The sequence below is a fragment of the Anolis carolinensis genome, chromosome 1 (genome assembly GCF_035594765.1).
Source record: "Anolis carolinensis isolate JA03-04 chromosome 1, rAnoCar3.1.pri, whole genome shotgun sequence".
Taxonomy (NCBI): Eukaryota; Metazoa; Chordata; class Lepidosauria; order Squamata; family Dactyloidae; genus Anolis; species Anolis carolinensis.
This window is the reverse complement of record NC_085841.1, coordinates 204,564,346-204,587,375: the sequence shown is the minus strand read 5'-3', so window position 1 is coordinate 204,587,375 and position 23,030 is coordinate 204,564,346. Positions and strand designations below refer to the sequence as shown.

At 39.6% G+C, this 23,030-nt stretch overlaps 1 protein-coding gene across 2 annotated transcripts in view; it reads left to right on the top strand.

Moving 5' to 3' along the window:
• hecw2 (HECT, C2 and WW domain containing E3 ubiquitin protein ligase 2) overlaps positions 1–23,030 on the top strand; it is a 297,158-nt gene that overhangs the window by 249,121 nt on the left and 25,007 nt on the right. For both annotated transcript variants that reach the window (XM_008117272.3, XM_008117273.3), the window contains 2 exons: positions 5,098–5,218; positions 7,255–7,368. In XM_008117272.3, coding sequence (XP_008115479.2) covers positions 5,098–5,218; positions 7,255–7,368 — 235 coding nt within the window. The remainder of the gene's footprint in view (positions 1–5,097; positions 5,219–7,254; positions 7,369–23,030) is intronic.

Below are 23,030 nucleotides of genomic sequence, written 5' to 3'. Positions count from 1 at the left end.
GCTTCTACCATTTTAAAGTAGATCTTTCTTTTTTTGTTCCATATGAATGTGCATTTATGCATTATTTGTTATTTATAAATTACATGTTCTTATTTAAAAACATGTAACAAAAACTGTGTGTGGGGGGAGGAGAGTGATATTTGGGTGGCCAGAATGGATTAATAGCATTTCAGTGCATTTCAGTGGAAACATTCGCTTTGAGATAAAAGCGAGTTCAGCTAAGAGCAAATTAAATTCCTAACTGAAGGAACAAATTAAATTCCTAACTCAAGGTATCACTGTATATCTGTTGGTGTACAATCATACTCGACCACAAGTGACCACCTATGATGATATCTGTTGATGTAAAAGAAGGATTCACCTATTTCAGTGAGCTTGATAAACTCCATTTTGACAATAGCTGTATTGTATCATGGCCTGCATTGTTTGCTGAGCTGTCTTTTGTGCTATGCTAAAAAATACTGTAACTGCAATATTATATGCCCAGGACCAGCAATCGTTATGGCTGTATAACAGAGTAATGATACAACCTTGCATAGGAGGATTTGGAAGGCGAGTATTTGAACCTTGGAGTAGAAGAAGATGCTAGGAGGCAACTTCTATAGCTCCAAGGTTCGAATACACACCTTCCAGGTCCTCTTGAGGTCAACACAGCAGTTCCTAGCACTTCTAGTTTCCTTCATGCTGCAAAAACTAACCCTTTTCCTTGTGACATCAAAGCCAATCCCTTGCAGCAGATACAGAAAGCCTGAAAACAAGGCTCATCGGGCACACATACTTTGCTGGAAAGACTAACAGTGCTTCTAGAAGGGGTAACCAAACTAAATGTTAAATGCTGTCCATAATAGAAAAATGGGTTGCATATAGAATTATGGCTGAGTGAAGGAAGATAGATGATTTGAACTTTGGTGCTGGAGGAAAATCCTAAGAGTACCTTGGACAGTAAGAAGATCCAACCAGGAAATAATGCCCGGCTTCTCACTGGAGGGAAGGATATTGGAGGCAAAGATGAAGTACTTTGGCCACATCATGAGAAGACAGGAAAGCTTGTAGAAGATCATGATGCTGGGGAAAATAGAAGGAAAAAGGATGAGAGGCCGACCAAGGGCAAGATGGATGGATGGCATGCTTGAAGTGACTGGCTTGACCTTGAAGGAGCTGGAGGCGGTGAAAGCCGACAGGAAGCTCTGGCGTGGACTGGTCCATGAGGTCATGAAGAGTCGGAGACGACTAAGTGAATGAACACACACATAGAATTATAGAATCATAGAGTTTGAAAAGACCTCTTGGGCCATCTAGTCCAACTCCCTGCCAAGAAGCAGGAAATCACATTTAAAGCACCCCCAACAGATGGCAGTCCAGCCTCTGCTTAAAAGTCCCCAAAGAAGGATCCTCCACCACACTCCGGGGCAGAGAGTTCCACTGCTGAACAGCTCTCACAGTGAGGAAGTTCTTCCTAATGTTCAGGTGGAATCTCCTTTCCCGTCGTTTGAAGCCGTTGTTCTGCGTCCTAGTCTCCAGGGCAGCAGAAAACAAACTTGCTCCCTCCTCCCTATGGCTTCCCCTCACATATTTATACATGGCCATCATGTCTCCTCTCAGCCTTCTCTTCTACAGGCTAAACATGTCCAGCCCTTTAAATCACTCCTCATAGGGCTTGTTCTCCAGACCCTTGACCATGTGTACACTGGTTTATGATAGCTGCCTTGAGTGCCATTTTCTCTTGCAAAAATTTAAAATAAACAATGTCAAAATAATGCTAAGAGTCAGACACTTCTTCTACTGTATGCTGTTGTTCTTAAGAACATTATGCATCAGTAGTACAGTATTTTTGCCCTGTTATGCCATCTATATTGCCTGCCCTGTCATGTCAAGGCTGGGTGTATCTTTCGCTCATTATATGCGGTTTATCCCATTGCTTCCTCTGAAAAATGTGTCATTGTATTTATGCCTTTCTCCTGGAGTGGAAACCAAGGAAGGTCAAAAAAGATATTTGTAAAAACAATGAAAAGTGATCACATTCAAAGAGTATAACATCATGTAAAAGGGAAAAACCTCCCCAAATCCTATTTGTTCAAAGTCTTATAAAAGTAATGTGAGATATATAAACAAGTGACCTGAGAAGAATGAAGCCCCTGCCAAACTATTTTCAGCTCTGTTAAAAACCATTGCCTCCATTTAGCAATACAGTGCAGTTCTAAACATGCTTATTCATTGTTTAGTCCCCTTGGTGTGTGTACATTTATAGTAGTTGTACATTTGTGGCTGAAATCTAATTGCTGTTGTCAAATAGAGATATCCGACAGGCTCCTACCCTGCTGGGATTCAGAAGGGCCGTGAAAACATGGTTATGCACCCAAGCTTTTGATGAGTAAATGGCAAAGTTGACATGGACTGATTTAAGGATGTAGAATGAGGATCTCGGACGAATGGAATTAATTATATATACGTTTTTAAGGTTTTATAATGTGTTTTAACAATGTTATTAATAGATCTGTTATTGTTTTGTTTTTATGATTGTATTTTGGGCATGTAAGCTGCCCTGAGTCCCCTCGGGTGAGAAGGGCGGGATATAAATGTTGTAAATAAATAAATAAATAAATAAATACAGTAGACTCAGCTTATCAGTAGGATTTGCATAAGTAATAATTTGTCAAGTAATCATTTGCCAAGTGAGTTTACTCTAGTTAGAACTAGCAATTGGATTTAGGCCCTAGGTTTTTGTAGTTGTTACTCCATTATTCTGGCCACGCCATTGTCATCAGCTGAAGACATTTGTCTTCTTTTGTTTCATTATTTCCTCCCCTAGTCTCTTTTGTTAGTTAGTACTTTCATCTTGATCTGTGAGGTGGTGCGTTGTTCCTTTTAATCCATACTAGAAATGGATATGATATTGTTGACCACTCCAGAAAAAGAATGGAGTGCTAGTGGAGTTATTGCCACCAAATCAGCCTCCGGTGGCATAGTGGACTAAAGCCTCTTGACTTGAAGGTTGGGTTGCTGACCTGAAAGCTGCCAGGTTCGAATCCTACCCGGGGAGAGCGCGGATGAGCTCCCTCTATCAGCTCCAGCTCCATGCGGGAACACAAGAGAAGCCTCCCACAAGGATGGTAAAAACATCCGGGCATCCCCTGGGCAACGTCCTTGCAGACGGCCAATTCTCTCACTCCAGAAGCGACTCAAGTTGCTCCTGACACGGAAAAAAAAACCCAAATCAGATCTTATAACTTTGATTTCTCTTGTTTTCTCATATACCCTTGCATGGACTTCTTGAGCTTTCCACTTTGGATGTGCACCATACCATTAGTATACACAAACCATTCATTAAGAGATTAAGTATCATTTGGATAAGGAGCTGTTGCAGCTCCTCCGATCTGATTAGATTAGAAGTTTTAGACATCAGACATCCTAGACAATATTGTATCAGCTGCAAATGTAACTGCTCTGAGCATCTGTGTCAGAATGTATTGGAGGCTTCTAGCTGTCTACTTTTTCAAGTGAGAACTTAAAATAGGAAGTGGCCTCAGTAGTTTCCTGCAAAGATGACAACCCTTGTGGTTTATTTACCTGCTTTGCTTATTAAGTTGCAGTTACCATCAGCACAGTGGATGTGGGTGATTTTTCACATGCAGGCTTCCTTTGAGAGACACCAGGTTTCCAGTCTAAGAATGAGTTTTGTTATGTGTCATTTTATACCAGAAGCTGAAAATATATTTCTGAAAGCACAAGGGGCAATTGAGTTATTTGTAATTTTTAACATTTCCACAGTTGACTAGAATCGATTAAATCAGTGGTTCCCAACCTGCGGGTCCCCAGTAGTCTTCTGCATTTGTGTGGAATTACCTACAGTTCCTAATTGTACCATTTGTATGGCTCTGTTTCTGTTTCTGTCCACCGCTTATAAAAACGGGTGCCTATACAAATGGGCTATTTCATCCAAGGTCTGAAAAAAAAACAAATATTTTCCAGACCTTGGATGGCAAAGTGGCAGGCCCTGCGAGCCAGGTTTACAAGCCATTGAGCACTCAATGCTCGTAAGCCCTGCCTGCCGGGTCTACAATCAAACACTCGATGGCTTGTAGACCCGGCTCATCTGGCTTCCAGTTGAGCGCTCGACTGTAGGCCCAGCAGGCATGGCCTATGAGCATCGAGTGCCTGATGCTTGGATGTAGGCCCTGCGAGCCAGGGCCTATAGCCAAGCTCCGTAAATCAGCCAGCCAAACGGCTACCATTCCTCTCTGTCTTTTGTTTAACTGTTTCTTTTGTTTCTGTGTGGTTGTGCCGTTCTATACAATCCAAATGGACGGAATGGTACTAAACCACTAAAGAAACAGATAAAACAGGATTTGGGCCTTACTCTAGTCCCCAGGTGATTTGGCCTACAACTCCCAGAAATCCCAGCCAGTTTACCAGCTGTTGGGATTTCTGGGAGTTGAAGGCCAAAACATCTGGGGACCAACAAGTTGAGAATCACTGGATTAATCACTGGTTGAATGTTTTTAAAAAGAAATGCTACTCTTCTAGCAATGCAATCTGGAATATATTTATCTGCAGTGAGTTACAATTGTTGTTTCGTTCACTATATTAAAACAGTTCAAATGACAAGGCTCTCTTTTGCTATTCTGTCTCATTTTTGTTCTTTTACAAATTGATACATTTGTAAACTACCTGCTCAGTAGTGTTGGGCTAACATCAATCTTCTGTGGTTTCTCTTTTTATTAACTAGAGTCCCTATGGTCCAGTGTTATTAAAAGTATAGAATAGAGCTTATACTTAGGATTTCAACAGCTTGATTGATTTGTGTGTTAAGACCAAGATCTATAATATTGAATCACACCACGAGTCAGGCCAGCTTAGCAAAAATGCATTGTAAAAAGAAGAATAGGATGAAGTATTATTAGTATTAAATTATTCCAACAATTGGTGATCAACCGATATATTGGTGGGTAGTATGTATTTCTACCAACCCTAAACTAACATTTACTCCCAGTAATTGATGGAACATGTGAGAACATTGTACAGTTGTCATTGCCGTAGTCTTGAAAGTTTCTGGCAGAAAGGTCAACAATAATTGTTCTATTTCTCATGTTATTTCAGGTACTCAGCGTGCTAATGCTCGAGCTCCAGCTCCTTATAAAAGAGATTTTGAAGCCAAGCTGAGGAATTTCTACAGGAAACTGGAGACTAAAGGATATGGCCAAGGCCCTGGAAAATTGAAGTATGTACAAATGTTATAAAGATTTGGGTGTTTTTCGGAGGTATCGCGAGTATACTACAACCCCCATTTCTGCACAGGATACATTCCAAATTCGCAGAATTGCAGATAATAGTGAACCCTATTGAAATGGAGGAGTTTGGGCTCAAGAATACTAAAGGATCACACTGAATGGCTTAGAAAATGTCTAGAGAGGACATACTTTGTCAGATGTAGATAATTGAAACTGAGGGTATTTGTTCCTGTCGATATGGGGGGGTCATACTGTACTAACACTGGTCATTTTTTTTCTCATTTTGAGGATAACAGAAGTTCCAATTTTAAGGCAAATGATTTGGTAGATAGATCTGACAAATGTTTAGCACCAGATAACAGTAACTTCACCACAACTGGTTTGCTATCAGATAGTATGAGGCAACTGCCTCAAGTTACGAGTATTGAGGGGCACAATGGCAGCCATCTGGCAGTTCTTCCTGGAGGATAGAGATGTCCATCTTTGTCATCTGAATCACTGCTTCTTACATTGTGGGTCCTGACCCCAGATTGGTCCCCTTCACTCAGTGTTTTTAAGATCAAGTCAAGAGCTGCTGTGGTTTTGAATTTTGAATATGTGTTTATGGATTTTAATTGAATGTTTAAATACCAATGATATTTAATTGTGTTTTAATGTTTGTAGATTTGTAAATTTTAAAATGTATTGAAATGCCTTTAATGTAAAATGCTTTGAGTTTCCTTGGGAAGGGAAAAAGTGGGCAATAAATAAACATAATAAAACAGCAGAATTCATGATATGGGGATTTAAGGATCGAACTCCAAAGATTCTGGCACAAGCCAGTAAAGGTGATCCCAGTGGTGATTGGCACTCTGGGTGCAGTCCCTAAAGACCTTGGCCTGCAGTTAAAAACAATCAGTGCTGACTAAATTATCATCTGTCAGCTGCAAAAGGCCACCCTACCCTTGTCTGCATGCATTATCGTCGATACATCACACAGTCCTACACTCTTGGGAAGTGTCTGACGTGTGATCCAATACAACAGCCAGGATAGTGATCTTGTTTGTTGTGTACTAATCTTGTTGTGTTGTGTATCAAATAATAATAATAATAATAATAATAATAATAATAATAATAATAATATAAAATATATTGTTGGAATTATGAAAAAACTGACAACAGCAAAAGGTTTTTGAAAACCACTCAGTAACTGTTTTAGACATTTAAACCAATCTGTTAACAATAATTGAGGACATTTATTGATCAACAATGCAGTCAATTCTGCAGAAAATGTTTCAGCTGTACTTCATAAAACAAGAATCAGTCTGTTTAGTTAGGCTTGCAAATGCTAATTTATTATCAGAAGTTTGATTTTATATCTATTTTATATACCTATATACCCAGAGACATGTAGGCATTTCTTGGTCAAAAAGGGGTTATGAGTGAAAAAGTTTTGAGAAGATTAGTCTACACTGCCATATAATCCAGTTCAAAGCAAATAATCAGTCTTTTATATGGCAGTGTAGATGAGGTCTTAGACTCTCTACGTAGAATGGAGGGCAGATGCAATCTGGTCCTTTATCTCTAGCAACCAAGTGTCTTGAACTTCTCTTGGAGTCTTCTGCTCCTTCCCTTCCAGAAATACCCAACTTGCAATGCCCTTCTGTGTAGTGCTTTGTCTATATTTCAGCTCTCTAGCATGGAGTTGTCTATATGGAATCTGGTGTGACACCTGTAGATTAAAGGCACTAGCATTGCCCAAGTTGCTCACACAGCTGCTTTCCCCAAGAGAAAATTCATTCATTTTAACTGGAACAATAACCCTTATCTAGAATATTCTGACATCACAGGATGTTGGTGGAAGCCCAGAAAAATGCAGTGCTAATAAGCCCAAGAAAAGATTAAACTGCTGACCCTGATCAAAGATTAGGCAGGGTATGATATCCAGTGGTAATTTACCCAGGCTGGCTAAATATAACCATGAAAAATAAACACTGTAACTCCAGCTTGTGAACTGCTGTGATTCTTTTTTTTCCTCACTGTGCAGATTAATTATCAGAAGAGACCATTTGTTAGAAGATGCCTTCAATCAAATTATGGGTTATTCGAGAAAGGACTTGCAAAGGAATAAATTGTATGTCACATTTGTCGGAGAGGAAGGGTGAGTAGAAAAGGGGAAGTGGCCACCAATACAGTGTGTACTTTAGACCATGTTTTGCAGCTGTGTTCAGATATTTAATTGCTCTCTTTGTGGTCTAGAGTGAAAAGAGGAAGGATTACAGCCAGGAAATACTTCATATAAGCCTAGAACCAACAGCTGTACCAAAATAGTTTCTCTTTGTGGCATGGGAACTCTTCCTTTGCAAAGCATCAGTTACTGTGTGAACATCTTGAATTCTTTCTTAATCTGATTCAGAAGGAAGGTTTTGGCCTTCAGTTTTCTGTAGTTCTCCCCCCCCCCCCCCCCCAAACTCTTTGCGGTAAATGCCTAGGCATTAGGTGGGAGAAGGTTGACATTGCAAATTGAGGCATAATCCACACCAGCATAAAAAAATCAGTCCCAGCACAAAATATTCTGCCTCGGATTGTCTCCGTTAATGCCTTGCCTACTCATAACGTACCAGACTGATGATGTATTGCTAGCCTGCCCAAATTCAAATCAGAAATGCTTTTTTCCCCTTCTTATTGGGACTAGATATGGGAAGGCCTTGAAAAACCTGGAAAAATTGGGAAGAATGGAAAAAAATTGGGAAATCGGTGTGTGCGAAAACATTGGAGGGAACCGGGAAAAATTTGCTTTTTCCCCAATTTTCCAGGTTTTATCCAGGCCTTTCCATTTCTAATTGTGACCACAAGCCCAGCCATGAGATCAATGATTTGGGAGGTCAGTTGGTCTACCATCTGACCATTGATCGCATGGCTACATGTATCACTCTGGCTGAAGCCTTTGGCCACTGGACTCCTGAGCAAGGAGCTTCAGCAGCAAATCTCTGCCAGGAATGTGCTTGGCCAAGAAGACAATTGTAGTATAGTACTTGGCTGGATTTAGGTGGGTGGGCATGGGTTTTTTTTTGCTAGTGTGAATGAAGCCTAGCCTTGCAGGATGAAATCTTACATTGGATATCTGCATGATTTATGGGTTTTAAGTTTGTATAAATTCTGATTGAGATGGTCTTGATCATGATGACATCTTAACATATCAAATTTTCTACTTCAGACCTTCATCCCTCCCAATAATAATAATAATAATAATAATAATAATAATAATAATAATAATTCGTTTGCATTCTGCCCTATCTCCCCTAGGGGACTCAGGGCGGATTGCAGCATACACAAATGCAAAGGCAAATATTCAATGCCTAGAAACAGCCATAACACAGATAAAGATAAAGGCTTCCCCTTCCGGCTCTGAGGATTGGTGCTCATCTCTGGCTCTGGGGGGTGGTGCTCATTTTCATTCTAAGCCAAACAGCCTGCGTTGTCCATAGACTCCTCCTAGGTCATGTGGCCAGCATGACTGCATGGAGCGACTTACCTTTCTGCCAAAACGGTACCTATTGATCTACTCACATTTGCATCTTTTTGAACTGCTAGGTTGGCAGAAGCTGGGGCTAACAGCAAGAGCTCATCCCATCTCGCAGATTCGAACCGCTAATGTTTCAGTCAGCAAGTTCAGCAGCTCAACAGTTTAATCTGTTGCGCCATTGTGGCCAATGCATGGGAGATGATATGGAGGGGGCAGCAGAGCGGGAGTGCTTCACCCCACCCCATGACTGTAGTCAGTTGACGCTGAATGCCCAGATTGGTCTCTTTTGTGCTATCGGCCTCTTTGTGTATGCTGTTACCATATTGGCATTAATGCCTTTATTTTCTTCCATTTGTTTGTTAACACACTGTCATCATCATCATCATCATAGGCCATCTCTCGTGTCTGAGTATGATTGCCTTCCAAGTGTAGGGTCTTGGCGGTGGGTTCGTAGATGACTGTAGAGGCCTATTCTCGATCTGCATATTCTCTCACAGTGAGGAAATCAATTTCCAGATGGAAGCGGTCTCAACAAGTGCAATTTTCCTTGTAAATACCCTAGGTTTTTAGGGAAAGGGTCCTTCTGTGTGAAAAAGATCTTGGAGTCCTCATGGACAACAAGTTAAACATGAACCAACAATGTGATGTGGCAGCTTAAAAAGCCAATGGGATTTTGGCCTGCCTGAGTCTAGTATCTAGACCCAGGGAAGTCATGCTACCTCTCTATTCTGCCTTGGTCAGACCACACCTGGAATACTGTGTCCAATTCTAAGCACTGCAATTGAAGGGGGATGTTGACAAGCTGGAATGTGTCCAAAGAAGGGTGACGGAAGTGATCTGGAGAGCAAGCCCTATGAGGAGCAGCTTAAAGAGCTGGGCATGTTTAGCCTGCAGAAGAGAAAGCTGAGAGGAGACATGACGGTAATGTATAAATATGTGAGAGAAAGTCATAGAGAGAAGGGAGCAAGCTTGTTTTCTGCTGCCCTGGAGACTTGGCTGCGGAACAACGGCTTCAAACAACAGGAAAGGAGATTCCACCTGAACATTAGGAAAAGCTTCCTCACTGTGAGAACTGTTGAGCAGTGGAACTCTCTGCCATGGGGTGTGGTGGAGGCCCCTTCCTTGGAAACTTTTAAACAGAGGCTGGATGGCCATCTATTGGGGGTGGTTTGAATGCGACTTTCCTGTTTCTTGGCAAGGGGTTGGATTGGATGGCTCATGAGGGCTCTTCCAACTCTAGGATTCTTTTCTTCTTTTCTTCTGGATTACGGCAAATAGTCCAGGTGATTGTCTCTCTGTTCAGGGAAGGTGTGTTTTGTCTAGCATGCACAAAGAATATTATTTTGTCCTTTTCTCCTGCTGCCACTCTTTTAAAATAATACTTTAAAATAATAGTGATGATGACGGTGGTAGTGATCTGTAAATATCACACAGGATATCACACTGTGATATCAGTGTCCCTCCTTACCTTGTTCCCTTCTATCAATATCCCCTTTTGAAGTCTCAAGAAGCTGGATTTTAAGCTGTCCCTTTTCTTTAACTACTATAGAGGCCAAATTCTGTCCTGAATTTCAGTAGTGAGGAAAATATGTGCCTAGTCCTTTCTTTCAATAAAAAGCAAATACAGTACAGTCTCACTTATCCAATCTTCACTTATCCAATGTTCTGTATTATCCAACACAGTCTGCCTTTTAGTAGTCAATGTATTTGTAGTAAATGTTTTCAATACATTGAGATGTTTTGGTGCCCAGTTCGTAAATACAGTATTTACTACATAACGTTACTATGCATTGAACTGCTTTTTCTGTCAATTTGTTGTAAAATATGATGTTTTGGTGCTTAATTTGTAAAATCATAACGTAATTTAACATTTAATAGGCTTTTCCTTAATCCCTCTTTATTATCCAACATTTTTGCTTATCCAACGTTCTGCCGCCCCGTTTATGTTGGATAAGCGAGACTCTACTGTAAACTGCAGCAAATCTGTCCTTCCCCCATAACAATTCCTTGCCATTTATTTAACCTCTTTGCTATGTATTTCTTGTGTGATCTTTATTAAGGCTGCAAATTCTCTAGCTAAAATGGCCTTCTCTAAAAAAAACAACAACATCTTTTTCCTTTCCATGACGTGGAGGCAGGATATAGTTTTATTTGAGCTGGATAAGGTCTAGTGAGAGTATCATATTATGAAAAATCCTGTTCGTTTAATCATCTGGGAATGGCTTGAAACCACATCAGTGTCAATGCTAAATGCTATACTAATGAAAGAAGAATCCCCAGTGAATGTGGTAAAACAAGTGTGGAATGCTTCCCATCATAAAATAATTGGAGCAATATGAATCTGCTTTAAAAGTTAGCCTTTTTCTGGAAATTGATCCCCAAAAATGAAGCATCTATAAATTGTTCCTCATTATTCCCAAGTGTATATTTTCAAATGAAATCTCTCATCCTTGAGTCTTTTCAGATGAGGGAAAGCTGATATGCTGTCTAAAAATAAACGTTGAAAAGAGGACCATGCGAAGCAACTAATCATAGCTTCTTAGAAGAGAGTGTATTGTTAACGGACATCCCGATGGTTGAAGCTGTATAAGTACTTTGTAATTCAAAATGTACAGAAAGTTCCATATATGAGACAAGTGATAAATTGTATGCAATCTATCAGACAACAGCAAAATGTGGGGAGCTTTCTGTGCGTTTTACTAGATGGCCAAGAGGAAGCCACAAGCTATAGTAGTTCCACACTGGAACAACATAACATCTGTTCCTGCAGCTGTTTGTGTGCAAACGTTGCCTCTGTTTGTTTGTTTGTTTTAATCTTGTGCCAAGTCCTTGTTGTCCAAGAAATCTGATTGTCAGAATGAGTTGTAGTGAGTGGGCGGTGCAACAGGAGTCAAGTTACATGGTTGGCTAAGAGGAGGCTACATTTAAAATGTTTACATTTCTTAAGAACAAGCCAAGTTAATTCTAACTGTATGGTTCTTTGTACACATGTGTCAGGATAGAACGTGGGGGGGGGGGGGGGGCGCGAGTCAGTTGCTGTATACATAACCTCAAATTTCCCTTTCCTAGTAGGCTGCCTTAGGGTACTTCCAGATACAGGAAGTTGATTAATATCATTGTGAGAGAACACATGATGTTCTGGATTAGAAAAATCAAAATTCTATGCTAAGACAATAAACATAAATATACTCTCAGAGGCTTCTTCTGGGAAGCTACAACCATGAAGTTACAATGCTGTTCAGGATGAAGGAACAAGCTAGCAGTAGGAAGTATCTCGTAATAAACAACTAGTTGCTTATAATCAGTTCCTTTACATGCTGAGGGATAACTTCCATATACAGGATGGATTTACTCATTTCATTTCATTGTAATAATTTGTTTGATTCATACAAAACAAAATAGTTAAAATTTCAAACTGCATATGTATATGTGTGTGCCTTCAAGTCACCTGTTGACGTAAAGCAATCCCATGAATCTTATAGGGTTTTCTTAGGTAAAGGTGAAGGTTTTCCCCTGACATTAAGTCTAGTCATGTTAAGTCTAATTGTGTCCGACTCTGGGGTTTGCTCATCTCCATTTCTAAGCCGAAGAGCTGCTGTTGTCCATAAACACCTCCAAAGTCATGTGGCTGGCATGAGTTCCTTACTTTCCTGCCGGAGCAGTGCTCTTATCTGAAAGCGAATTTGCCCATTGAAATGCTATTAATCCGTTCTCTCCCCTCCCCCCGGGGCCCAGAGTACCCTTTAATCCTTTTCAATAACAAAATGCACTTTATAAATAACAAACAAGGTATAAATGCACATTCACATGGAACAATAAAAAAGAAAGATCTAGTACTTTAAAATGGTAGAAGCACAAAGTTGTGGCGAAGAAGCACAAAGTGAAGAAGCAGAAGCATCATTTTCTTCATACTGTTCTCATTCCAGTCTCCTTCCCTCTATTGCTCTCTCTTCCTCTCTCTCTTCTTGAAGCCAAACATACCAGGAATAAAAACCACACAAAATCAACTAATGTGTAAATGGACATTCATATGGAACAATAAAAAATAAAGATCAACTTTAAAATGGTAGAAGCACAAAGTTGTGGCGAAGAAGCACAAAGTGAAGAGGCAGAAGCATCATTTTCTTCATACTGTCCTCATTCCAGTCTCCTTCCCTCTCTTTCTCTCTCTCTCTCTCTTCATGAAGCCAAAAATACGAGGAATAAAAAACACACAAAATCAGCTAACCCAAAGTTCCTCAAAGCGTACAAGTGCAACGCGGGCAGCAATCTCCTAAAGCGGACAAGGCATGGAGGCTGCTCCCTTGAAGCCCTAAAGCTCTGTACTCTCGTACTAGCACTACCCCTGACGCTAACTCTTAACTCAAAATGCTGCTCTTATGTCAAAGCAAAGTCCTGGCTGAGTGATGGTTCTTAACTTAAAATGCTGTTAAGATGGAATGCTCCACTGTATCTAAAATCATAAATTACAGTCATCTAAAATAAACATAATCTAAAATCACAAATTACAAAAGTTTGCTAAAATGCATTTAAAAAAGTACGTGAAACAAAAATAAAAGAAACACTTGCTTCTTCCCCAAAAGTTTCCTCCATGGCATTCCAAGAGAAGGGTTACTGAGTGTATGGAGAAAGAAGTGCACAATCTTTCCCCTAATCTATTGTTGCTTTCTCTTTATAAAAACCTAACAGTTTGAAGAAGATGGCATTGTCTGCACATGGAGTCTTTCCATGTGATTGTGACTCCTTTTTTTTTAACTGACCATCAGAGATCCGCTTTTCATACTGCTTCTCTTTATACATAGTGAAAAATAATGGGGAAGACGTGGAGTTGGCATACATCCTTTCTCATACATTCAGATCAGGCTCCTTTTGTTTGATTTCGAATACTTGAATAGGGCATAAGCCTTAACTAATTCCTGAAAGACAAAAGTGGAGGGGCAAATTTCTCCATAATCACATAGTTATGTGGGTGCAGCATCATTGAAAGCTAGAGGGAAAACATCACATGGTACATCTCTTGGTTTCTGATGCTGCCTTCTGATGCCGGTTTGAACTCAGTTGTAGGATGAGGTGGATGAATCCCTCAGGCTGGTAGCATTTAGGTGGCTTCTTTAAAGGTAACTAAAAGGTAATTGTTTTAGTTGCTTCTGAGAAGCAAGAAAGCAAATAATTTCTTTTTCAGTGTTGCAATTATAACATTATTAACTCCTTCAGGGGCCTTCGGCCTATAACTATGATTAACTGCTTTGCAAAAGTAACCTTCAAGGTTCTGGGACAATTTCCATGAATACTAATGGCTGGTAGTGAAAATTTCAGTTTAGGAAGTGCTGTTTAGAAGGTTACATTTACTTATTTTACAGAAGAGCTTCTCATTTCTTTAATCAGGGGGACAATCAAAGAACTATGTAGGACATCCAGGTATACCCATTTGGCTTTAGAAATCTACTGAAAATTGCTCTCATGTTTAATATTTTGAGCAGTCATAGAAACTAGTAACTTATTTTTTTTGGAAAATTGAAATCCCCATAACATTTTGGCTCCCACCATCATCTCCTTTAAGAAATAGTTAAAGACACATCTATGCACCTTAGCATGTGGCGAAGAGGAGGATTAACATAACTGTCACCCCATAGCACCTATGGTCTAAGTGAAACTTCAATAAATACTGAACATTTTAAGCAACTTAGTCATTTAAATCAGTCCAGGTATACGCTTGCTCAGTGAAATAATGTTTTTACTGAGTGTCGTGTTTAAATTTGCTTTTTCTAATTTGGAATTTTTATTATAATGAGTATCACATTGTCATTTTATACTTTTAATATTAGTGAAGTAGTTGTGGCACTGAATGTTTGCCGTTTATATGTATGTTAACTGCCCTGAGTCCCTCTGGGGTGAGAGGGAGGTCTAGAAATAAAGTTTTATTGTTGTTATTATTATTATTATTATTATTATTATTATTATTATTATTATTATTATCATCCTCATCATCATCATCATCATCATCTTTGGAAAGGCATGACTTTCTTAGAAGTCACAACCTTTTGAGAAATGATGCCATACCTTTTGGGAAAATTGCATTCATGTAAGACAATTAGGTGCCTCAATTGTTAAACTGATATACCTAGATATCTCTTTGAACGGTTAAGGACAAAGATATGCCAAAGCACAAACACACACACACACACACACAGAGAAGAGTTTAAGAAGTGTTCTTTTTTATTTGCCCAAAAATATCTACTCTCCCTTATAATGTATTTGCCTTTAGATCATGCTCTCAAAAGGCAAAAAAGTAGCACAGTCACAAACTACATGTACTTTGCATATCAATCCAGTTACAAATATTTGAAGTAATTTCTCTGTGTAGGTAACACAGGGTATCTTTCTTAAAATCAACAGTCCAAAGTCCAAAGCATCTCTGACCTGAGAATCTAATAGAGTCTCTGTTTCTACATTGAAAGTCTAATGACTTCTGTATAGCATTCTGTATCTACTAACTTCTAAAATGGAGCTAACATTTAAAATGGAGTCTGAGTCCTGAACAATCCCAGATCTGATCATATGGTCTGCAGCCCCTCCCACAACAAAGAGTTAAGGAAAACTGCATACCAATTACACACACCTACAATATATTAAATAATCTGAATTATATACATAACAAATAACTAGTGGAGGCTTGAAGAAGGTTGCTATTTCCAACATTTTTTTTAAAAAAAACCCATCGAGCTTCACAGGATGTTGAGCTTTGTCACATCCACAGTATGGTGTGCTGCAGAACAACCACATTCCACATTGAGTTCTGTTTTTCACAGCCTCTCGTTTTACACCTTTCAAAGTGTGTGTTTTAAAATTCATAGCTGCTGTTGAATCAGTTTTAGAAAATTGAATGCATAGAGGTATGCATGCTCACATAAGTTTGGGATTTTTAAATTGAACTAGCTGTACCCAGCCACGCTTGCTGTGGCCCAGTCTGGTAAGGTAAAACATCTGGGCATCCCCTGGACAACATCTTTGGAGGGAGGGAGGAGGGAGGGAAAAGGGCGGGTACCAGGGTACCTCTGGGCATGAGCAGAGCACTCTCTCTGTTACAGGCCTGGGCCAACTTGGCCCCCCCTCCAGGTGTTTTGGACAGATTGCTTGGCCGTTGCTAAGGGCAGGGGCCATCTGTTATGACGGTTGCTAAGGGATGAGGGTAGTGCTTGGCCATTGCTAAGGGGAGGAGCTGTTTGTTAGGACGGTAGCTAAGGGTGGAGCTGATTGATTGGCTGTTCCTTCGGAGTTTGTTTTTACCTTTCCCAGGTGGGTCAGGTTTGTGAGAGTAAGCTTAGAACACTCACCAGGTCAAATGCTATATTGTGTCCAAATTTCACAGCTGTCGCTGGAATAGTTTGGGAGATATGATGTCCCTAACGGACTGACATTACATTTTTACTTATATAGATTCAGTGAACAGCTGCTGTAGGTTAGTCATCCAATTCAGAAAATAGCATTTTTAATCTGGTTGGTTGGTTGGTCTTGCCACTCACTGCAGTGTGTTGTGACTGTAGAGTTGCTGTAGTAGCCGCCACACCTTTTGACAGGCTCCACTGCAAGCTCACACAGGCGATATTTCCAGACTGGGATTTATCCTTTCTTGTCTTGAAAGAGTTCTAATGACATTAATGTGTTTCTATTGATTAATGTCTTCCTTCACATAAAATCATAACAATGCTATACAGTGTTTCCTCGCTACTTCGCAGTTCACTTTTTGCTCCCTCGCTGTTTCGCGGGTTTTCAATTAATATTAATGTACACATTTATCATGGTATTTTCTCTGTTTTGTGGGTTTTTGCGGTGTGCAAAGGGTTTTGGAAGGGGGGAAAGGGAGAAACAGAGGGAGAGGGGGGAGGGGAGGGAAGGGTTGGAAATAAAAAAAAGTTATTTAGCTTCCATTCTTCTCTGCTGGTGTCCTCTATATTGTAACTGCTAAAATAAAGTACAGACTGCATTGTAGTAAGTGATCTGTAGTTTGCTCTCCTCCACATATAGAATAAATATAGTGTCCCTACTTCACAGATTTTCAATTATTGCGAGTGGTCCTGGAACGTAACCCCAGCGATAAGTGAGGAAACACTGTATTGGGCACTGGGAACCCAGAATAAATTACTTCCATTCAAGCAAGTTAACACATGGATTTGTAGCAAAGACTATCTTTATCAAAACTGTGAGATGAATCACTGTGAATCAGACCAACCTGTCTGCTGCTGAAATCATAGTTGAGGAAATATTTGTCTCTTGGTTGTGTTTAAGTCAACATTCTTTGCTTTGTCTTGCAATTCTATGCATTTCTATTTATAGTTAAGCCCCTTTCAGTTTCAGTGGGGATCCACACCCCATAGGAGTTAGATTTTTCATTTTCAAATATCTCAGTGGGGATGTACTGCAAATTAATTATCAGAATCCATAGTTCATTATTTGTTCTCTTTTAGGCAATTCAATTGGACAATTACATTTGATCAGAATCTATTGCTTTTAAAAGCCAAATTACAGTGCAGAGCTGATTCTGCTTACTAGAAATTATGACAAACCGACTAGCCAAGAATATATATGTCAATTAGTGTTGTCTAACTTTACAAAAGAGAGAGTCATCTGAAGGATGAGGAGAGAGGTGTTGAATCCAAAGGATTATATTGCCAAATCCTGTAGTAATTTGGTAGTGTTATGACATTGGACTATTACTAAAAACTGCTTTGTTGTTTGCAGAGAATGGGAAGTGTAATTAATATATGTGGAGAAGGGAAAGAAAGAAGGACAATACTGTACCATATATTCTTGTTTCTTTGCATCTCTATCTCACTCAAAATAGTTTGAAACTTTTGTTCCTGGATGATGAACTAGGTTTACTGGAGTCAGAAAATCAGATTGCATGATCTTTGCTTATCATATCATCATCCATCTACCCCAGGATAATCCCCTGTAACTTTATTTTAATTGGTAGTTTAAGACCAAAGCTGCAGGCTTTTATGGGTGTTATACAAGAATGTATTAATCTCACATTCCAACATAGTGCTGCCTTCCCTCCCGACACCAGCCTCTTACCCTAACAGAAACCAGCTTGAGAGGGTTTCAAGGCCTTTTAAATTGAAAGAAAGTCAGAATGCAATTCGACATCTCCCTAAATGCCCTAATCTGGATGGTAATATTTAGCAGCAGGATACCAGATGGAGATGAAATTGGTCCATATTCCAAACAGGTGCCATTACTTCTAGTGATTCAAGAAATCTTCTGATTCAAGAAATCAAGAATGCCCTCTCTTATTCACCAATTACACAATCAGTGATGATTCCAAATAGCATGCAGACTTGTCTTTTATATTAAATACTGAATCTGAGCACCCCAGTGCAACATTGCACATATATATAATTTATTGCCTGACCCCACCAAATTCTTTAACAGTGCCTTGTTTACTGTTATCATGTTTTTATATGCTGTTTTATATGCTTGTTTTATGCACCTTGTTTTAAATGTATTTGACATTGTATTTTATGATGTACCAGGCTTCGTCCCCATGTGAGCCGCCCCAAGTCCCTTTGGGGAGATGGGGCGGGATACAAAAATAAAGTATTATTATTATTATTATTATTATTATTATTATTATTATTATTATTATTAGGCTAGTCGTAGCAATTTCTTGTGTTTGACCATCAAGCAAACCCTTGTCATAACCACCTTCCACCTGAAAATCTATGTTCTCATTGTGAAAAAGCCATGCGGATCCAGGATAGGTCTGCGGAGTCATTTACGGATCCACTTCCAAGACAATCATACTGGGTCATGACACCAATGTATTTGTTGTGTTAGAAACAAATTGAGGATACAGTTATAATGTATTTAAAAACACAAAGTAAAAAACTTGACATTATACTAGATTTCCTTTGATCAGAAGCTGGCCACTTGGAGTGCCTTTGGTGTTGCTGTAAGAAGGTCCTCTATTGTGCATGTGGCAGGGCTCAGGGTGCATTGTAGTAAGTGGTCTGTGGTTTGTTCTTCCACAGACCATTACAACCACTTCTACATAATAGAAAGAATATGGTTCAATTGTATCTATAAATGGCCACCCACAAAACTCATTTTTTGTGGGTGGCCATAATGTGGGGGCATTATTCAATAAAACAGCTGAGGAGCCAATGGCAATTATGAAGAAACTGTAGATATCTGCAACAGAGATGGGGGAAATGTTCATGAGAAACAGTCACCAGAATCAGTCAACATCCACACTTGTCTCAAACAGACAAGAGTTCTTTGTTTCTCCCACCCTGGACCTTCCACAGATATATAAACCTCACTTGCTTAGTTTCCAACAAACCTCACAACCTCTGAGGTTGCGACCTGAGAAACTGCAAGTTGCTTCTGGCGTGAGAAAATTGCCTGTCTGCAAGGACGTTGCCCAGGAGATGCTCAGATGTTTTTGATGTTTTTACCATCCTCACTCCAGAAGTGACGCAAGTTGCTCCTGACACGAAAAAAAACAAAAACAAAAAAAAACCATCCTTTGGGAGGCTTCTCTCATGTCTCCACATGGAGCTGGAGCTGATAGAGGGAGCTCATCCACGCTCTCCCCGAGTTGGATTCGAACTGGCAATCTTCAGGTCAGCCACCCAACCTTCAAGACATCAGTCCTGCCAGCACAAGGGTTTAACCCACCTCACCACCGGGGGCTCCACCTCTGAGGATGCCTGCCATAGATGTGGGCGAAACGTCATCAGAGAATGCTTTTGGAACATGGCTATACAGCCCAGAAATCTCACAGCAACCCAGTGATTCCAGCCATGAAACCCTTCAACAATACATAGTCACCCGAATGCTCCACAAGCTGCGCTTTCAGAAGAGGGATGAGAAAAATGTAATTGCTGAAACATCCCTATACCAGAGCTCAAGTGGAGTTTGCAAAGTGGCATGCGAGAGACATGGGAAACATGCAGAAAAGGATTCTTTGAACAGATGTGACCAACATTGAACTTTTTATCTTTCTTGCAAAACTCTTTACATGTGGCACAAAACCACTCAGTGCTTATTGCCCTGAGAGCACCATCTGTGTAGAGAAATCATCCTAAGTGGATGCTTTTTCTTGCCAGGCACTGCAGTCTGAAGCAGATTTTCCTGTATAAATACTCTGTATTTTGCTGCAATCCATCTGGTCAGGCACTGGGAAAGTGGGCAAGGAGGGCAAGATGGAAGGAGCAAATTATAGGATAATTCTAGAGGAAAACCTGCTTCAGATTGCAAGGGAGCAAGGAGTGGGGCAGAGGTTCATCTTCTAACAGGACAGTAACCCAAACACATTGCCAAAGTCAGATTGGAGCGGCTTAAAAATAAGAACTCTGATGTCTTGGAATAGTTCAATCAAAGCACAGACCTCAATCTGCAGAAAATATGTGCCAAGTCTTGAAAGTGACTGTTCAGCAACAATTCCTGTCTGGTGGAGCTAGAGAAATTTTGCCAAAAAGAATGGGCAGAACTGCAGATCCAGATGTGAAAAGCTAACAAGGGACTTGCCGAAGAAGACTCGCAGCTGTCATTTCTTTCAACGGCATTTCCACCACGTCTCGATTTTTCCTTTTTGAACAAGTGCCAAGTTGGTTTGTTTGCTTAACTTTTGACCATAAAAAAAACATTTGCACCTTCAGATTGTGGAGGATCATGTGCACATCAGGTGGTAATAAAGCCAATTCACTTCATGTCAGACTGTTAACAAAATGTGGAAGCGGGGAGGGGGGAGTAAATAAATACACATTCTATGTAGAAGACATTGCATTAGGATGAAAATGTGTAATAGTATGAGAATGCAAAACCTTAGCAAAAGTACCAATCAACATCTAGATGTGGAAACAGTCCTAGTAAAAAAAAAAAAAAAAAAAAAAGCCCTTCCTCAGACAGACAAACTCAAAATGAAACCCCTGTCAGATATCTATCTACTATTTTTTTTTAAAAAAAATATCCAAGATGGCTTCTTCTCAGTGCCTTGTTCTTGCTTAGCAGGTGATGAGCTCTGAATGAAAACTGGTTGGAACTCATACATTTGCAGTTCAAATAATACTTATGTTACGATACATATTAAAATGTTAGGTGTGGCACAGTGACTCCTGTTTTATTATCCAAATGGTTTTAAAAGGTGATAGTGATCTCATTTGCTGATGGGGATGCTCATCCTCTTCATTACCATACCTCTTATCTCTTTGAAATTAAACTTCTGCAACATCCACTTTGATGGAATTTTATCTTCAATCAATTTCTAACGAATGCAGAAAAGGGAAGGCTGCTTAGTAAGTCAACATTGTCATTAAGAACATAAGTTGGGAACTGATGATGATAAAATATATGTTTTATTATTGAGACCTTGAGATCGGATGTTGGTAGGAAATTTCTTATTTTAGCTTAGCTTCCCATCAAAATCTTCATTTCTTTGGGAGAATCGCCCATGAGAGAGAGCTAGTTCTCACTTAGCCTTCTTTCTGACTTGATTGTTGTCTACATAAAGTGAGGCCTTTTCTGAGAACCGTTCAATCAGATTAGTTTTTTAAACTTTTTGGTAAGGCAAAGCTGATACAGTATATCATGAGGAACACTGGAGAAAGCATTGTGCAGCTATGATTGTTGATCTTCTGAAATAGAGAATATTAACAAATCAAGTTAATATTGTGGAAGTGAATGTTACTGTTATTAAATAATCTATATGCTGCATTTTTAAAAATGTATCCAGTATGGAAACACCTATTTAAGACATTTGTGTGAATAGTAAATTGATGGAATTCAAGTTTGCTTAATTTTCTCTCAAGTTTATGCTCTAGAAAGGAAAGAAGTTTCAGTTTATAAGAAATATTTAATTTGTTGTCGAAGGCTTTCATGACTGGAATCACTGGGTTGCTGTGAGTTTTCTGGGCTTTATGGCCACGTTCCAGAAGCATTATCTCCTGACATTTCACCCACATCCTCAGAGGTTGTGAAGTCTGTTGGAAATGAGGCAAGTGGGGTTTATATATCTGTGGATGGTCCAGGGTGGGAGAAAGAACTCTTGTCTGTCTGAGGTAAGTGTGAATGTTGCAAATGGCCAGCTTGATTGGCATTTAATGGCCTTGCAGCTTCACAGCCTGGCTGCTTCCTGCCTGAGGGAATCCTTTGTTGGGATGTGTTAGCTGACCCTAATTGTTTCTTGTCTGGAATTTCCCAGTTTTCTGAGTGTTGCTCTTTATTTACTGTCCTGATTTTAGAGGTTTTTTTAATACTGGTAACCAGATTTTGTTCATTTTCATGGTTTTCTCCTTTCTGTTGGAATTGTCCACCTGCTTGTGGATTTCAATTGCTTCTCTGTGTAGTTTAACATGGTGGTTGTTAGAGTGGGCCAGCATTTTTGTGCTGTGCCCAGGCTGGTTCATCAGGTGCTCTGCTATGGCTGACTTCTCTGGTTGACTTAGTCTGCAGTGCCTTTAATGTTTCTTGCCTTTAATGTTTGGGCAATGCTGCGTTTAATGCTCCCTACATAGACTTGTCCACAACCTACAAATGATCTATAGACCCACTAAAAAAATCCAACAAATACTACGTTCAGGACAAGAGGGATCCTCTCACCTTTGCAGGAGTCTATTCTATACCCTGCAGATGTGGACAGGAGAGAATGCTTCTGGAACATGGCCTTACAGCCCTGAAAACTCACAGCAACCCAGTATTCATTTGCTTAAATATGTATTGTATGGGTTTTGTGTGAGATATATTTAGTCTCCTTGTGGAGAGAAAAATTGGGGTATAAATAAACATAATAATAGTAATAGTAATAATAATAATCTGATAAATCAGTCCTATTTCAGAGCTGTAGCTTGACATGTACAGGCAGTCCCCCAGATAGGTTCTGTTTGTTCTCAAGTTTAATTTGTATGAAAGTCAGAACAGGTACATTTTATGTGTAAGAGCCTTTTGCCCTTTGCTGGTTGGGGTTCCTGTTTATGAGAAAGTAAAATATTTAATACCCACCTCCTTTGCATTTCTCCATGTTTTGGGTTACATAATACATAATTAAAATGTTTTAAGATATTACATCTTTTTCATAAAAACTATGTTTATACAACTGGACAGAGCCTCATCTATGTCGCAATAAAAAGATGGAAACAAACAATTTGATGGATGTGACTGGCAGCCGAATGTGGATTGAATCTTCATTAATCCCTTTTGTTTATAATCCCATGAAGATTGGCAAAGCAGTGACTGTAGCGCAGTGTTGTTTAAGCAGTGGCAGATGATCATTTCAATGTGTGTCCACTTAAACTGTT